This window comes from Heteronotia binoei, chromosome 17, assembly GCF_032191835.1.
Source record: "Heteronotia binoei isolate CCM8104 ecotype False Entrance Well chromosome 17, APGP_CSIRO_Hbin_v1, whole genome shotgun sequence".
Lineage (NCBI taxonomy): Eukaryota > Metazoa > Chordata > Lepidosauria > Squamata > Gekkonidae > Heteronotia > Heteronotia binoei.
Window position 1 is genome coordinate 48036073 of NC_083239.1, and position 16883 is coordinate 48052955.

At 51.7% G+C, this 16883-nt stretch overlaps 1 protein-coding gene across 1 annotated transcript in view; it reads left to right on the plus strand.

Annotated features, from left to right (window-relative positions):
- Nucleotides 1–13375, plus strand: part of TMEM91 (transmembrane protein 91) — a 135993-nt gene extending 122618 nt beyond the window's left edge. Inside the window, exons 2-4 of the mRNA XM_060257616.1 lie at nucleotides 207–682; nucleotides 11219–11362; nucleotides 12565–13375. Of these exons, the coding sequence (XP_060113599.1) occupies nucleotides 269–682; nucleotides 11219–11362; nucleotides 12565–12723 (717 nt within the window). The 5' untranslated portion in view covers nucleotides 207–268 and the 3' untranslated portion in view covers nucleotides 12724–13375. The remainder of the gene's footprint in view (nucleotides 1–206; nucleotides 683–11218; nucleotides 11363–12564) is intronic.
- Nucleotides 13376–16883: the final 3508 nt, after the last annotated feature.

The following is a 16883-nucleotide window of genomic DNA, read 5'->3' on the forward strand; positions in this document are numbered from 1 at the left end:
CCTGAGCTGAGACCAAAATGTGTGAGCTGGAGGCTAAAAATCTGTGAACTAGCTCACACTAATTCAGCTTAGAGGGAACACTGCTTGTGGGTGTCAGGAAAGATATCGGCAGTTGCCATGGCGCCTATGGGAGCCATGTTGGGAAACACTGCAGTAGGCCTAAAAGCCATTTTTCCGCCCTTAGTGATCTTATAATTCTTCCCCAGGTGAAAAAACTGGCAAGATTTACTCAAAAGGAGGCACCGAGCATCTTCCTTCAGGGAGCATCATGGAGAACATCCACGAACTACAGCACCCGCTTTTGGCCAAAACACCCGGGAAGGTGGCCCTCCAGAGTGAGGTGGCAAGCCAAGCTGGTCACCAGGAACACTCCAGGCCGTTTTACCGCCAGGCGTTGCACGACTTCCATTGGTTCCATCAGCCTGGCTCCGTTCTCACCAACCAGCTCTTAGACCCTGGCAGCCTGCAAAGGACGGTGGGGCCGTACCGTCCTTCCGACCCAGCGTTGTACCCCGAGCGGTGGAAGCCAAACCACCCTCAGGGCTGGAAGAAGAAAGATTACATCGAAACGGCCTTCGGGGACAGCAAACAGGCCGGAGAGTTACCCCGGAAAGTGGCCCTTGAGAAGGACATTCACACAGTCTGTTACGAAGTGGGCGATGCAGAGGGGCTGGATCTCGAGGTAAGATGGGGCCTGGGGGCGAGGCAGGATAGGGCTGCTGGGTCTGTGTTGGAAAATACCTGGAGACTTTGGGGGTGGGGCTGGGAAAGGGTGGGGCTTGGGGAGGGGAGGGGCCTCAGCATGGCACAATGCCATAGACTCCACCCTTCAGAGCAGCCATTTTCTCCAGAGGAGCTGATCTCTGCCAGCTGGAGTTCAGTTGAAAAAGCGGGAGATCTCCAGGCCTCACCTGAAGGCTGGAATGCAAGAAATCCACAGGGGCAGATACACTTGGCAACAAACTTGACCCTCCTATTTCATTGAGTGCCCTGGAGTTCTCATACTTCTTTCTCTACCTTCTCTATCCCATGCACAATCTTGTAAGCCTCTCTCATGTCACCCCTCAGTCGACGTTTCTCCAAGCTAAAGAGCCCCAAGCGTTTTACCCTTTTTTCATAGGCAAAGCGTTTCATCCCTTTAATCATTCTAGTTGCCCTTTTCCCGCTATAATATCTTTTTTGAGGTGCGGTTACTTTAAAAAAAAGTTACTTTTAAAAAAGGGTAAAGGTAGCCCCCTAGCCGTTTCCGACTCTCGGCAAACTTTTTACGGGGTGGGTTGCCGTTGCCTTCCTCAGTCATCTACACTCCACCACCCCCCACAGCAAGTTGGGTCCTCATTTTACTGACCTCGGAAGGATGGAAGGCTGAGTCAGCCTTGAGCCGGCGACCTGAACCCAGCTTCCGCCGGGATCAAACTCAGGTCATGAGCAGAGAGCTCAGACTGCAGTACTGCAGCTTTACCACTCTGCGCCACGGGGCTTACTTACTTAGGAGGATCCTTAATCACTGGAAACTTAGCAGTGGGGGAGCGCATGTGGGGGGAATAATTCATTTGAAAATCAAAGGCCTGTGTCTCTGATCTTCTGAACCTTAATAACACCCCGAAGCGCTAAAATTCTACCGACAACAGGCTGCAGTTTCGCAAAGTTCCCCGAGAGCAGCCTATTAAGGAAACGATGGGTTGTCTTTGAACTGAGAGAAGTACATCTTCCTGTAATCTAAACCAGAGCAAAGGTAAATGGACGTGTGGGAGGGAAAAAATTGTTATCTGCTGGTTCCATATATGCTCTAACTCAGAAACAAGATCCGTTCTGTCCTCATGAAAGTCTGTGATAAATGCCCAAGGACAGAACGACATTATTTTCTGCAGTGACTTCTTTTTAAATCGGGTGTGCCCGCGATTTGAAGGGTGGGGTACAGACAGGGACTCATGTGCCATATCCAGCAGCGTATAGTGGTTAAAGTTTCAGATTAGAAATTTGGGAAATCCGGGTTTGAATCCCCATTTGTGCCATGGAAGCTTGCTGGGTGACCTTGGGCCAATCACATGCTCTCATAGAATCACACAAGCATAGAGCTGGAAGGGAGTTCCAGGGTTACTCCAACCCCTTGCACAGTGCAAGAAATCCACAAATGCCTCCCCCCCACATCTCCAGTAGGGTTGCCAAGTCTAATTCAGAAAATATCTGGGGACTTCGGGGGTGGAGCCAAGAGACTTTGGGAGTGGAGCCAGGAGACTTTGGGCAGGACCAGACTTTCCCATTTCCAAAATAAATACATAAAAATACAGCAGTGCATAGTTATAATACAGTGAATAGTCATCATTTCCCAATCCCCCAATAGCTGCAATTCTAATAAATGAAAGTGAGCACACACAAAACGCAGCCAAAATGCAGAGAGTTTGCAAGCTCACATTTTTGCGATCTCAGTGGGGCTTTATTCACAGGAACTGCTGTTCTTCAAGCTAACACTGGCAAGAGTTTTCCTCCATCCCATAAACAGGTTCCTATACAAAGACTCTGAAAACAATGCAAAACAAACACACACACACACACACTCTTACTGGCTCTGGTTCCTCTACAAAGACTTCTGAAAAGTACAGAGGCTGTGCTTGCTTGCTCTTTCTTTCTTTTTTCCTTGCTTGCTTTCTTGCTTTCTCTCTCTCTCTCTCTCTCACACACACACACTTTCTGGGTCCGGTTCCTCCACAACAACATCTGAAAAGTACAGGGGCTATGCTGCTCTCTCTCACACACACGCGCACTCTCTCTCTTACTTCCTCTGAAATGAAAGCAAAACAAACTGAGGGGCTATGCTGCTCTCTCTCACACACACGCGCACTCTCTCTCTTACTTCCTCTGAAATGAAAGCAAAACAAACTGAGGGATTGTGCTCTCAGGAGGCTCTGCTGCTGACCCTTCCCCATTAAGTACTTCCTGCTTCCTTCTCAAATTTAAAGGTACACACACACATTTTAAAACGGGATCTGTTTGCAGGTTTCTAAATCTGCCAGAGAGCTAGAGATACGTGGTGGCCGTGGGGGCTGAGCTTCCCCCTGCCGGCCAGCTAGCTGGGGGTGGGGTGGAGCCTGTAAAACCGCGGGATCCCCTGCTGGAACCTGGGGATTGGGAAGCCTAATCCCCAGTGACCCCTCCTCCAGGCCAAGAAGATGGCAAAAACCTCCAGGATCCCTTGCCAATCTGGCCTGGAGAAAAATTTCTGACTCCGAAGTGTCAATCAGCATTTCCCTGGGCGTGTAGAAGGAGCCACAAGTACTAAGCACTGATGCAGCCCTTCCTGCCCTCCTTTTCGCAAGTCTATCCTACCTTTCAGGGTTGTTGTGAGGATAAAATGGAGTGGAGAGCTATGTAAGCCATGTTGGGTTTCCAGCGGGATGAAAGGCAGGATATAAATAAATGTTTGGGGTTTTTTTCTTATTAGCAGAACAGTGCAAGGGGAAGGGAAGGAGAAGCCCCTTTAAATCATAGCTCCGACTTCCCCTCCCCATTCCAGTCCTTTAAATCAGGGGTGTTGAACTTATTTGTTATGAGGGCCAGATCTGACATAAATGAGACCTTGAGGGGCCGGGCCATGTCAGGTTGGGCTGAGCCATGTTGGGCCGGGCTATGTGCGTACCTATTTAAGATTAGGTAGCAGAGATATAAACTTTATAACGAACATAAACACAAATATATATTTTTTAAAAAACTTAAAACATGCTTAAAATGTTAGCAGTCATTGGTCTTAAAGATGCTTTCTTTGTATTTCTCCCATGGGATCCAGGGAACTGGGCAAAGGAAGCTCTGGCTCTTTCCTTCCTTCCCCGGGGGACTTGGTGGGGAGGAGCCTCAGCCAATAGAAGGAAGAGGGGCTTGGTTCAGTAGCTCTGCTGTGTGATTGTGAGAGCCTGGCAACGCAAGCTATTCCTCCCCCCCCCCAAGGGAGGAGCCTCAGTTCGGTGGAGAAAACAGAGATTTTGCTCTGTAGCTCCTGTGCGATTGAGCAAGCCTGGCAAAGCAAGCTGTGCTATAGAAGGAAGCAAGGGAGAGGGAGACGAAGCAGATGACAGCCGGTTGCTCGGGGGCCTGATAGAAGCCCTCTGGGGGCCTGATTTGGGCCCTGAACTGCGTGTTTGATACCCCTGCTTTAAATAGGGTTGCCAAGTCCAACCCCAGAAATATCTGGGGACTTTGGTGGTGGAGCCAGGAGACTTTTGGGGTGGAGCCAGGAGACACTGGGGTGGAGCTGGGGGGGGGGGGAAACGGCGTCTCCTTGCCTGGCATATGGAAGCCAAATGAGAAAGACCTAACGGGTTTGCCTGGGAAGAGAGTGTTCAATAACTTTGCGGCCACTGTGCAGAAGTCCCTACCTTTTGTGAAATGTAAGGAAAGCCACGGCAAGCGGAGAAGAGACGGCAGCGGTTCGGCGGCCTCGCCCGCTCCGCCTCTGGGGTGGAATCGGGGGGGGGGTGGAGGCGGGCCGGGGGCGTGGCGAGCTGCGAGTCCGGGTCCTAGAAGGGCCCGGATTCGTGGCTCACCATGCTCTTGGCCTTCCTCGCCCTCCCCTTCTCTGGTTTTGCCTGCGCTGCTCTTGGCTGCTCCTCCGAGATGGGCTCAGCCTGGGCCCATCTCGGAGGAGCAGCTGCAGTGGGCGGGGAGGGGGCAGCAGCGGCGCGGCGGCCTCGCTCGCTCCAGGATCGGGCGGCTCGCCATGCTCCCTGGCGCCGTTTCCCCCCTCCCCCCGCTTCCGGTTTTTTGGGGAGCGGGGGAAGAGGGTGGAAATCCTGGGGTCCCCTGCCAGGGCGGGAGGGTTGGGAAGCCTAGCTTTAAAGCATAGTCTCCTGAGAGGGGGGAGGGGAAATAAGGCTATTTTGTGTGGTTTGGCCTGAGGGACCTCAAGGTAAGAGCTGGACGAGGCAATTTATTTGAGCAAGGTCACGCAGGTACCAACATGGGTTAAACCAGAAGCCTGTATTGTGCTGTCTGCCGACACTTTTTTCTGGCGCTCACCGAGTGTTCTTAGGAAACGAGTCTTTTCCCCAGTATGGCTTCTGACTGACCTTTGGAGAATTGATCGGCCGTGCAGATATTTTAAAACGTTGCTCTGGCAGCAGCTGCCACTGCAGCACAAAGATCTACACCCTGCGTGTTCCTGTAGTTAAGCGGCGGCAATTATTATGCGGCTGGCTCCGCCTCCTGTGGAAGCCATTTTGTTGCCAGGCCCACCGTACCGTGTCAGAATTCCAAAGATGCCTCAAAGTTCAAAAAGGTCAGGGGACTCCTGGATTAAACCCGTAGGGATGCATTCCACAGATTCCTTTCCGCTAAGAGTTCTCCTCTGGTGTAAAGTTTCCTCCAATCCAGGAGATACAAAGAGCCTCTTGTGTTAGAGCAGGGGTGTCATGAACATGCGGCCCAGAGGCTGAATTAGGCCCTCAGAAGGCTCTTATCAGGCCCCTGAGCAACTGGCTCTTGTCCACTTCCTTCTCCCTCTCTTGCTTCCTTCTGCACCTCAGCTTGCTTTGCCAGGCTTGCTCCATTGCACAGAAGCTGCAAAGCAAAACCTCAATTTTCTCCATTGGTTGCGGCTCCTCCCTCTCCTGGTCCCCTGGGGAGGGAGGGAAAGAGCCAGAGCTTCCTTTGCTTCCCTGGATCCCATAGGAGAGATACAAAGAAAGCACCTTTAAGACCAAAAAGTGCTAATGTTTTAAGCATATTTTATTTTAAGGTGCTGGAAAGCCAGTTGGGTGTAGTGGTTAAGTGTGCGGACTCTTATCTGGGAGAACCGGGTTTGATTCCCCACTCCTCCACTTGCACCTGCTGGAATGGCCTTGGGTCAGCCATAGCTCTGGCAGAGGTTGTCCTTGAAAGGGCAGACTCTTATCTGGGAGAACCGGGTTTGATTCCCCACTCCTCCACTTGCACCTGCTGGAATGGCCTTGGGTCAGCCATAGCTCTGGCAGAGGTTGTCCTTGAAAGGGCAGACTCTTATCTGGGAGAACCGGGTTTGATTCCCCACTCCTCCACTTGCACCTGCTGGAATGGCCTTGGGTCAGCCATAGCTCTGGCAGAGGTTGTCCTTGAAAGGGCAGACTCTTATCTGGGAGAACCGGGTTTGATTCCCCACTCCTCCACTTGCACCTGCTGGAATGGCCTTGGGTCAGCCATAGCTCTGGCAGAGGTTGTCCTTGAAAGGGCAGACTCTTATCTGGGAGAACCGGGTTTGATTCCCCACTCCTCCACTTGCACCTGCTGGAATGGCCTTGGGTCAGCCATAGCTCTGGCAGAGGTTGTCCTTGAAAGGGCAGCTGCTGTGAGAGCCCTCTCAGCCCCACCCACCTCACAGGGTGTCTGTTGTGGGGGAGGAAGGTAAAGGAGATTGTGAGCGGCTCTGAGACTCTTCGCCGTGGAGGGCGGGATATAAATCCAATATCTTCTTCATCTTCTTCTTCTTTTTTTGTCATGTTTCTCCATGTCTTTTAAAAAGTTTATATCTCTGCTACCTAATCTTAAATAGGTACACACACGGCCTGGCCTGATACTAGGGTTGCCAATCCCCAGGTGGGGGCTGGGGATCCCCCGGTTTGGAGGCCCTCCCCCCGCTTCAGGGTCATCAGAAAGCGGGGGCAGAGGGAGGGAAATGTCTCCTGGGCACTCCATTATTCCCTGTGGAGACAGATTCCCATAGGGACTAATGGAGAATTGATCCGCAGGTATCTGGGGCTCTGGGGGGGGGTGTGGGCTGTCTTTTGAGGTAGAGGCACCAAATTTGCAGCATACCATCCTTTGCCTCACCTCAAAACACCCTCCAAGTTTCAAAAGGATTGGACCAGGGGGGTCCAATTCTATGAGCCTCAAAAGAAGGTGCTCCTATCCTTCATTATTCCAAATTGAGGGACGGCATTTAAAAGGCACGTGGTCCCTTTAAATGTGATGGCCAGAACTCCCTTTGGAATTCAATTACACTTGTCACCACCTTGCTCCTTGCTCCACCCCCAATGTCTCCTGGCTCCGCCCCCAAAGTCTCCTGGCTCCACCCCCAAAGTCCCCAGATATTTCTTGAATTGGACTTGGCAACCCTACCTGACATGGCCCAGCCTGGCCCGACAAGGCCTAATTTATATAACAAACGAGTTCAGCATCCCTGTGTTAGAGAGAAGGGTTCCCAAGCAAAAGAAAGTGCTGCCAATGGAACCAATCCATGAGATCCAACCCTTTACATGCTGGGGCTCCTGTTTTGTTCCAAGCAGGAGTCATTTAGTAGAAAAAGAGGTGCCGGAGCTCATATGCCACACACCCCTGACATCACCAGAAGGTGTACTAAAGTATATCAGTTCAGCATCTACCTTAAAATGCTTCTTGAATTATAATGAAGAGGAAGAAGAAGAATTGCAGATTTATACCCTGCCCTTCTCTCTGACTCAGAGACTCAGAGTACAATCTCCTATATCTTCTCCCCCCACAACAGACACCCTATGAGCTGAGTGGGGCTGGGAGAGCTCTGACAGAAGCTGCCCTTTCAAGGACAAGTCTTGCGAGAGCTATGGCTGACCCATGGCCATTCCAGCAGCTGCAAGTGGAGGAGTGGGGAATCAAACCCGGTTCTTCCAGATAAGAGTCTGCCCTTTCAAGGACAATTCCTGCGATAGTTATGGCTGACCCAAGGCCATTCCAGCAGCTGCAAGTGGAGGAGTGGGGAATCAAACCCGGTTCTCCCAGATAAGAGTCTGCTCTTTCAAGAATAACCTCTGCCAGAGCTACGGCTGACCCAAGGCCATTCCAGCAGCTGGAAGTGGAGGAGTGGGGAATCAAACCCGGTTCTCCCAGATAAGAGTCTGCCCTTTCAAGGCCAACTTCTGCCAGAGCGATGGCTGACCCAAGGCCATTCCAGCAGATGCAAGTGGAGGAGTGCGGAATCAAACCTGGTTCTCCCAGATAAGAGTCCGCACACTTCACCACTATACCAAACTGACTTTCATAATGGTCATCATAAAACCTTACTCCCATCATATTTTTTAAAATGACTTTCTCCTATGTGGCCACAGTGGCATGAGGAAGATTTCCATCTGTCTGCTCGATATGTTTTGGTTATTTTCCCATTTTTGGTGGGGAAAAATATTAGGAAGTTTGTAAAATCTTAGAATTCAGCAAAATTCTCACAGGGGCTTTGAGCAATGGAATCCAGACGCAGGATTTTTTGGGGGGGAGGGGGGGGGAGAAAGAAAGAGCGCAATAACATTTAGAGGTTCCAGAGCTCCACTCTTGTGAGCTCCTGCCCAAAATAAGGCCTGATTCCAAGACAGAGCGAGAAAGAAAGAGGCGGCAACAGAAATGTAGCTGCTTCTTTTAAAAACAGCTTCCCCTCCTGAGCTTTTGAACTTCTCCATGATCATCACTGTTATTATTAGCAGGTTACCCATCATTATTATAGGCCAGAACAATCTGGAGCTTGTATATTAGCAATGTAGAAGGCTCGCTTGGTGCCTCTCTGCACTGTGAGGTTAGGAAGAGATTGAATACACACGAGGGTTGCCAAGTCCAACTCAAGAAATACCTGGGGACTTTGGGGGTGGAGCCAGGAGCAAGGGTGTGGCAATGTGATTGAACTCCAAAAGGAGTTCTGGCCATCACATTTAAAGGGACCACGCTCCTTTTAAATGCCTTCATCCCATAGGAAATAATGGAGAATAGGGGCACCTCCTTTGGGGGCTCATAAAATTGGACCCCCTGGTCCAATCTTTTTGAAGCTTGGGGAGTTGTTTTGAGGACAGGCACCAGGTGCTATGCTGAAATTTTGGTGCCTCTACCTCAAAAAGACAGCCCCTCCAGAGCTCCAGATACCCATGGATCAATTCTCCATTATACCGTATGGGAATCAATCTCTGTAGGGTATAATGGAGTGCCCAGCAGACATTTCCCTCCCACCTCCTTGCTTTCTGATAACCTTGAAGCAGAGGGAGGGCTTCAAAACGGCAGGATCCCCTGCCCCCACCTGGGGATTGGCATCTCATAATACACTCATTTGAAGGATTCCTGTCACCAGGGGACAGAACAATTGTTCCCAGCGACAGATGTTAGGTACATGAAGCCCCTGCCCCACAACGGCGCTTGGCTTTCCTTTATTGAGGCAAAGGATTCAGTTATGGGGAGAGGGGATGCTTTATCCACTCCCAGCCAGTGAGAAGCAGTTCTTCTCCTATCCACCCAATCCCATCTTGGATGCTGTTTGTGATGGGGGGTGTGATGGGAAAGCTTTAAGGTCCACCGGTTGTAAGTCTGTTCCCTCTAAGCTGAGTTAGTGTGAGCTAGCTCACAGTTTTTTAGCCTCCAGCTCACACTATTTTGTCTTCGCTCAGGAAAAATGGCCCCAGAGCAAACTAATTCATGCAGTAGCTCACAAAGTTGCATTTTTGCTCACAAGACTCCACAGCTTAGAGGAAGCGTTGTAAGATTATGGAAAGACTCGCCATCCTTCTTGAGCCTGTGGGTGCTGTTGGAATTCCGATATAGGGGAGGTGGGTGCAGCCACAAAATGGCTGCCAGCAAATGGCTGCTTTGGGAGATGGAGCCAGTCACAAAATGGCTGCCACAGCTTACTTTCAGTCACACAGTGAAGATCCTTGTGTTGTGGTGGCAGCTGCTACCGCCAAGGCAACTTTTTAAAAAATCTGCACAGCCAGTTACATTTCTAATAGCAAATGAGAAGCCTTGCTAGGGGAAAAGCCTCATGTGCCCCGGCCTACTTTCTAAAGACATTTGCCAGCTCCCCAGAAACATGTCAGAAGGCACCACAGTGCCCTCGAGCAGCACACTGGGATCCCTTGATTATAGGCAGTCATATTACGTTACAGATGATGAGAAACTTGGTTAAGTGGTTCTGAAAGGCCTCTAAGAGACAGGGAGGAGGTTGGGGCTCGAAGGACAAAATGGTTCCAAGATGGACGCTCCTGACAAGCCCTGCCCCACGCGTAGGGTTGCCAGGTCCAATTCAAGAAATATCTAGGGACTTTGGGGGTGGAGCCAGGAGACTTTGGGGGCGGAGCCAGGAGCAAGGGTGTGGCAAGCAGGATTGAACTCCAAAGGGAGTTCTGGCCACCACACTGAAAGGAATTGCATACCTTTGAAATGCCTTCACTCCTTGGAAATAATGGAGGATAGGGGCACCTCCTTTTGGGGGCTCATAGAATTGGACCCCCTGGTCCAATCTTTTTGAAACTTGGAGGGGCTTTTGAGGAGAGGCACTGGATGCTATGCTGAAAAGTTGGTGCCTCTTTAAAAAACAGCTCTCTTAGAGCCCCAGATATCTGCATATCAGTTCTCCATTATACTCTATGGGAATCGGTCTCCATAGGGAATAATGGAGTGCCCAGCAGGCATCTCCCCCCCCCCCGCTTTCTGATGGCTCTGAAGCGGGGGAAGGGCCTCCAAACCGGGGGATCCCCTGCCGCCTCCTGGGATTGGCAACCCTAGTTCTGGCCATCACACTTAAAAGGGACCGCACACCTTTTAAATGCCTTCCCTCCATTTGAAAATAATGAAGGATAGGGGCATCCAGGGCCGGCCCTCCTGCTAGGCAAAGTAGGCGGCTGCCTAGGGCACCAAGAGGTGGGGGAGCGGCAAATTGGGCTCTCGGCCCCCCCCTCCGGTGCCCCAGGCAAGCGCTTAGCTTGCCTCCCTCCTCCCTCTCCACTGCTGCGGCCGCTGCTAGCCCCCTCTGGACCGCTACCGCCACTGCCCACCACCCCTGCGGCGCCCCGCTCGCTCCCTTCCCCCTGCTTGTTGCCGACTAAAAGTAAGCTTTACTGGCTTCGCAGCTCATACCTGCGTGTTATAACGCAGGTTGAAATTAAATCAAAAGAGTTTCCGGCTCAATATTAGGAAGAACTTCCTGACCGTTAGAGCGGTTCCTCAGTGGAACAGGCTTCCTCCTTGGGAGGTGGTGGGCTCTCCTTCCTTGGAGGTTTTTCAACAGAGGCTAGAGGGCCATCTGACAGCAATGAGGATCCTGTGAATTTAGGGGGAGGTATCTGTGAGTTTCCTGCATTGTGCAGGGGGTTGGACTAGATGACCCTGAAGGTCCCTTCCAACTCTAGGATTCTAAGTGCGAGCAGAGGTCCAAAATGGAAGCCGACTGTCTCAGGATGGAGGTGGGGGGATTCATCCATGGAGGGGGTGGGAACCCCAAAATTAACCACTCGCTTTTTGCTTCCAACCCTAGAACGACTCCTCGAGCGACAGCGATACGGAGAGCGAGAGCAGTTTCTCTACACTGCTGCCGCAGGATTACCTTGGCCTGGCTGTCTTCTCTATGCTGTGCTGCTTCTGGCCACTAGGCATCGCTGCCTTCTACCTGTCCCAAAAGGTAAGTACCACCCAAAGTGAACAGGAAACTGGGTGGGCGGCTTCAGGGGTCTGGCTGGGGGGAGGTTATGAAACTGGAAGAAGGAAGAGGCAACTCGGCAGTCAATGCCTCTCTGTCTAGTCCCCCCTGCTAAATTTGGGAACACTTTAGGGTTGCCAAGTCCAATTCAAGAAATATCTGGGAACTTTGGGGGTGGAGCCAGGAGGCTTTAAGGGTGGAGCCAAGAGACACTGGGGGTGGGGCCTGGAGCAAGGGTGTGACAATCATAATTGAACTCTAAAGGGAGTTCTGGCCATCACATTCAAAGGGACCGCACGCCTTTTAAAATGCCTTCCTTCCATAGGAAATAATGAAGGATAGGGGCACCTTCTTTGGGGGGCTCATAGAATTGGACCCCCTGGTCCAACCTTTTCGAAACTTGGGGGGAACTTTGGGGAGAGGCACTGGGTGCTATACAGAAAATTTGGTACCTCTACCTCAAAAAGCATTCCTCCCAGAGCCCCAGGTACTCGCAGATCAATTCGCCATTATTTCCTATGGGAATAAGTCTCCATAGGGAATAATAGAGTTCCCAGCAGACATTTCCCTCCCCTCCCCCCACTTTCTGATGACCCTGAAGCAGGGAGAGGGCCTCCAAATTGGGGGATCCCCTCGCAGGGATGTCATCGCGCTGGTGAAGCCGTGCACCGGCCGCTCTAGGAGCTTCCGGGAAAACTCTATGGTTTTCCTGGGCGCTCCAGCAATTTGGGAGGGAAAACTCTATGTACCATAGAGGACCATAGAGTTTACCCTCCCAAATTGCCAGAGCGTCTAGGAAAACCATAGAGTTTTCCTGGACGCGTCTAGAGTGGCCGGAGCGCGACGTCGCCGGTGCGATGACATCACTTACGAGTGATGTTATCACTCCACGCACATGAAAACAGTCCCCTGCCGGACGCCGTGAGGGACTTGCCAACCCTAGTCCCCCCCTTAGTTGTCTCTTTTCTAAGTCCCAGAGTATGAAATGATACAAGTATGTATGAAATGATACAACAGAGAAACCCAGAGCATGCACAGAGTGCTTCCCCTGCATCACAGCCACTATGTGCTTTGCTGGCATTTAAGCTAGCACTCGCAGAGGACAGGTGCATGCACGTCAGGTGGGCCTTAGCCCCCAAACCTCTTTCCTCCCCCCAGACAACTGATTTGTTTCCTTCTCACAGACCAACAAGGCGTCGGCGAAAGGAGACTACCCCAGAGCGTGGACGGCTTCCCGACAGACCTTCGCGTTGGCCGTCCTGTCCATCATCCTCGGGATCTGCACCTACGTTGGGGCGGTGGTGGCCCTCATCGCCTATCTCTCCAACAAAGCGCCAACATAGGGCGGCCCCCCTGCCAGCCCCACGGGACAGAGATGCGTGCCCTGCTCCCCCTGGTGGCCGGGGCGGGGAGAGCAGAGGGGGAGACGGCCAAGACGAGATGGAGAAACTGCACACCTCCAAAAGCTGATTCAGCTTCAACGCAGCGACCGAAGCAGGAAACGGCTGTGGATTCGGTTGCGAAAGGCAGGACCTGAACTCGGGGTTGGTCCCTTGCTAAGTTTCGGAGGGGAGGGGCAGGGCGAAGGGCAGAGGTGGAAAGGGACCAAATCTGACCAGGTACTGCCTTCCCCTGGCCTCAAGGACAAAAGTTTGGTCTGGGCAGTTTTGCTTTCAACAGCCACCCAGTTCGGGGAGACACCGACTCCGCTCTCCCCACCCTGAAGAGACAGACATGGACTACTATCAAGCTGGGCATGTAACGGAACCAGGACCTTTGGTGTTTGGGACTGTCCCCCACACACAGTGCGCACATGTGTGGGGGGGTTACCTCTTGCCTTTGGACAGCTCCCCCTTTAGACCTTGCCATCCTCTCGCTGCTTCCTTCCAGCACTGTTCCTTTTATACAGACATTCGTCCCCTTTCAACCATCACATCCCAGCTTTAGATGCACAGGTCACGTGTTCGCCTCAATGCTCAATAAAACGACAATGCGCTCCCCGTCTCCGTTGCCTTGTACATTGCCGCCTCACCAGGGATCGCTTTGCAGAAAAATAGGTGGTGGAGCTCATTTGTATAACTCATTAGCATATGCGGGGGGCCCCCCCAGCAGCCAAAAGCAACCTGACGCAAGAAAGGAGAGCCCCGTCAAAAGGTCAGCAAGCTGCTCAAAAGCACAGCAAAAGTGGAGAAAGGGTGGCGTGGGCTTCTCCAGGGGTTAATGAGGGCTGCTAGGGGTGTGGCAAAGTCCCTGGTGGCTGGCTGGCTGCCCGCTCTCCTAATTCAAGGATTGTTATGCAGCTGCACTACTGTTCAATGGACAAGGTAGGTGGGGAGGAGGAGGGGGAACCCTCAGAAAGGTTCAGGAGCTCCTGTGAGCTCCTGCTGAATTCAAGGCCTGCGCCTCACAACTCCCCACCCTCAATATGGTGGAAATGTTTGTAAAAGCGATTGTGAGGTGGGCAGTTCAGGAAAGTCCCCCCAAACCTCAATGAGCTTCTCGAACCGGCTGTCAAAAGGTGTCTTCGCCTTTCCTGCACCATGTGACTGGGTCTTGGATCTTTCTCCGCCACTTGCAACCCCTTAGCCTGCCCCCCCTTCAAAAAAAAATCTCCTTCAGGAGTTTTGTGTCTGCCTAAACAACAGCAGATTGCACCCGGCACGTTTGGAGTCAGCATTCCTTTTGTTGATCACACAAGCTCCGGCATAGTTCCTTAAGGGAATTTAGGGATCAGGAACGACAGGGTCGAAGTCAGGTTATCAATGCAGTAGGAAAGAAGAAGAAGAAGAAGAAGAAGAAGAAGAAGAAGAAGAAGAAGAAGAAGAAGAAGAAGAAGAAGAAGAAGAAGAAGAAGAAGAAGAAGAAGATGATGATGATGATGATGATGATGATGATGATGATGATGATGATGATGATGATGATGATATTGGATTTATATCCTGCCCTATACTCTGAATCTCCTTTCCCTTCCGCCCCCCACAACAGGCACCCTGTGAGGTGGGTGGGGCTGAGAGAGCTCTCCCAGAAGCTGCCCTTTCAAGGACAACTCCTGTTAGAGCTATGGCTGACCCAAGGCTGTTCCAGCAGCTGCAAGTGGGAATCAAACCTGGTTCTTCCAGATAAGAGTCTGCGCTAGGATTGCCAATCCCCAGGTCCCAGCGGGGGTTCTCCTGCTTTCCCATGCTCCTTCCTGCCTGCAGTCATATGGCCGATTGGGCCAGGGAGTCCAGTTCTATGAGCCCCAAAAGAAGGTGCCCCTATCCTTCATTATTTCCTATGGAAGGAAGGCATTTAAAAAGCTGTGCTGTCCCTTTCAATGTGATGGCCAGAACTCCCTTGGAGTTCAATGATGCTTGCCACACCCTTGCTCCTGACTCCGCCCCAATGGCTCCTGGCTCCACCCCCAAAGTCCCCAGATATTTCTTGAATTGGACTTGGCAGCCCTAGTCTGCGCACTCAACCACTACAGCAAACTGGCTCCAAGGCAATTGGATCACACCTCCATGCACAGAGGCAGCCTGTCTCTGAATTGTGGACAGCGAGAACAAATAACAGGGAAGGGGGCTGTTTGCCCTTCTGAAATGCACATCACTGGATGCTGCCGACAGCCGGAGGACAGGTCTTTGTAGTTCCTCGACCTACTCTGAAGCTTTCTTATTCTGCATTGGTGATTATAAACAATTTTATTAGTAACATATGGTAGCAGAACTATATCTACAACTTATAAAAGCTTAAAATTGACCCCCGCCAGTGTTAAATAAAATAACACTGGCGGGGGTCAAGTAACGGAGGGAGGGGTGGGGGAAAAGTAAGATATGGGGTAGAAAGATCTTATTCTGCATTGGGGAACTGAGTTCTCCTCTGATGGAACCCCCCCCACCCCGAAATTCTTGGCAGCTACAAAGACCAGAAGGCTAGGCGGAACTCCACTCTCTGCCCGTCTTATTTCCCCCATGCTCTGAACTTATAAAAACCCTCATTGAAAGTTGCTACCTAGAATCAGAGAGTTGGAAGGGACCTCTCGGGTCATATAGTCCAACCCCCTGCGCACTGCAGGAAACTCACAAAGACCTCCGCCTAAATTCACAGGATCTTCATTGCTGTCAGATGGCCAGATGGCCTCTGTTTAAAAACCTCCAAGGAAGGAGAGCCCACCCCCTCCCGAGGAAGCCTGTTTCACTGAGGAACCACTCTAACGGTCAGGAAGTTCTTCCTAATGCTGAGCCGGAAACTCTTTTGATTTAATTTCAACCCATTGGTTCTGGTCCTACCTTCCGGGGCCATAGAAAACAATTCCACCCCATCCTCTATAGGACACCCCTTCAAGTACTTGATGGTGATCCTATCACCTCTCAGCCGCCTCCTCTCCAGGCTAAACATGCCCAGCTCCTTCAACCTTTCCTCATAGGACTTGGTCTCCAGACACCTCACCATCTTCATAGCCCTCCTCTGGACCCGTTCCAGCTTGTCTATATCCTTCTTAAAATGTGGTGCCCAAAACTGAACACAATACTCCAAATGAGGCCTTACCCCTTCCTTCCGCCTCCCAGATCCCGAAATCAGTGCTGGATTAAACCCTGCGGAGGCCCCTAGGCAGTCAAAATCTCAGGGGGGCCCTTGCAAATTATCTCAGAGAGCACCCGCCCCATCCCCCGTGGCCCCGCTGTAGCCACCTTCTCAAAAGCCCCTCTGACAAAGCTGCGGGGGAGAGGCAGAGAGAGGCAAACTGGGTGATGAGGCCAGCAGCAGCCTCACCAGGCAAGTCAGGCAAAGAGCGGCTCAGTTGCTGGCTGCGCATGCAAGGCTGGGAGGGCTGCAAGGAGGGAGGAAATGTTGGTGGGGAGCCAGCCCGGGGCCCCTAAAGGCACGGGGGCCCCTAGGTAGGGTTGACAAGTCCAATTTAAGAAATATCTGGGGACTTTGGGGGTGGAGCCAGGAGATTTTGGGGGTGGAGCCAGGAGACATTAGGGGTGGAGCCAGGAGACATTAGGGGTGGAGCCAAGATCAAGGCTGTGACAAGCATCATTGAACTCCAAAGGGAGTTCTGGCCATCACATTTAAAGGGACGGCACACCTTTTCAATGCCTTCCTTCCATAGGAAATAATGGATAGGGGCACCTTCTTTTGGGGCTCATAGAATTGGACCCCCTGGTCCAATCGTTTTGAAACTTGGGGGAATTTTGGGGAGAGGCACTGGATGCAATACTGAAAAATGTGGTGCCTCTACCTCAAAAAACAGCCCCCCAGAGCCCCAGATACCCGCGGATCAATTCTCCATTATTTTCTATGGGAATAAATCTCCATAGGGAATAACAGAGTTCCCAGCAGACATTCTCCTCCCCTCACCCCGCTTTCTGACGACCCTGAAGCGGGGGGGGGGGGACCTCCAAACCGGGGGATCCCCTGCCCCCACCTGCGGATTGGCAACCCTACCTATAGGCCAGTGCCTACTGGGCCTAACTGTTAATCTGGCCCTACCAAAACTGAACAGCCAGGGCCAGTC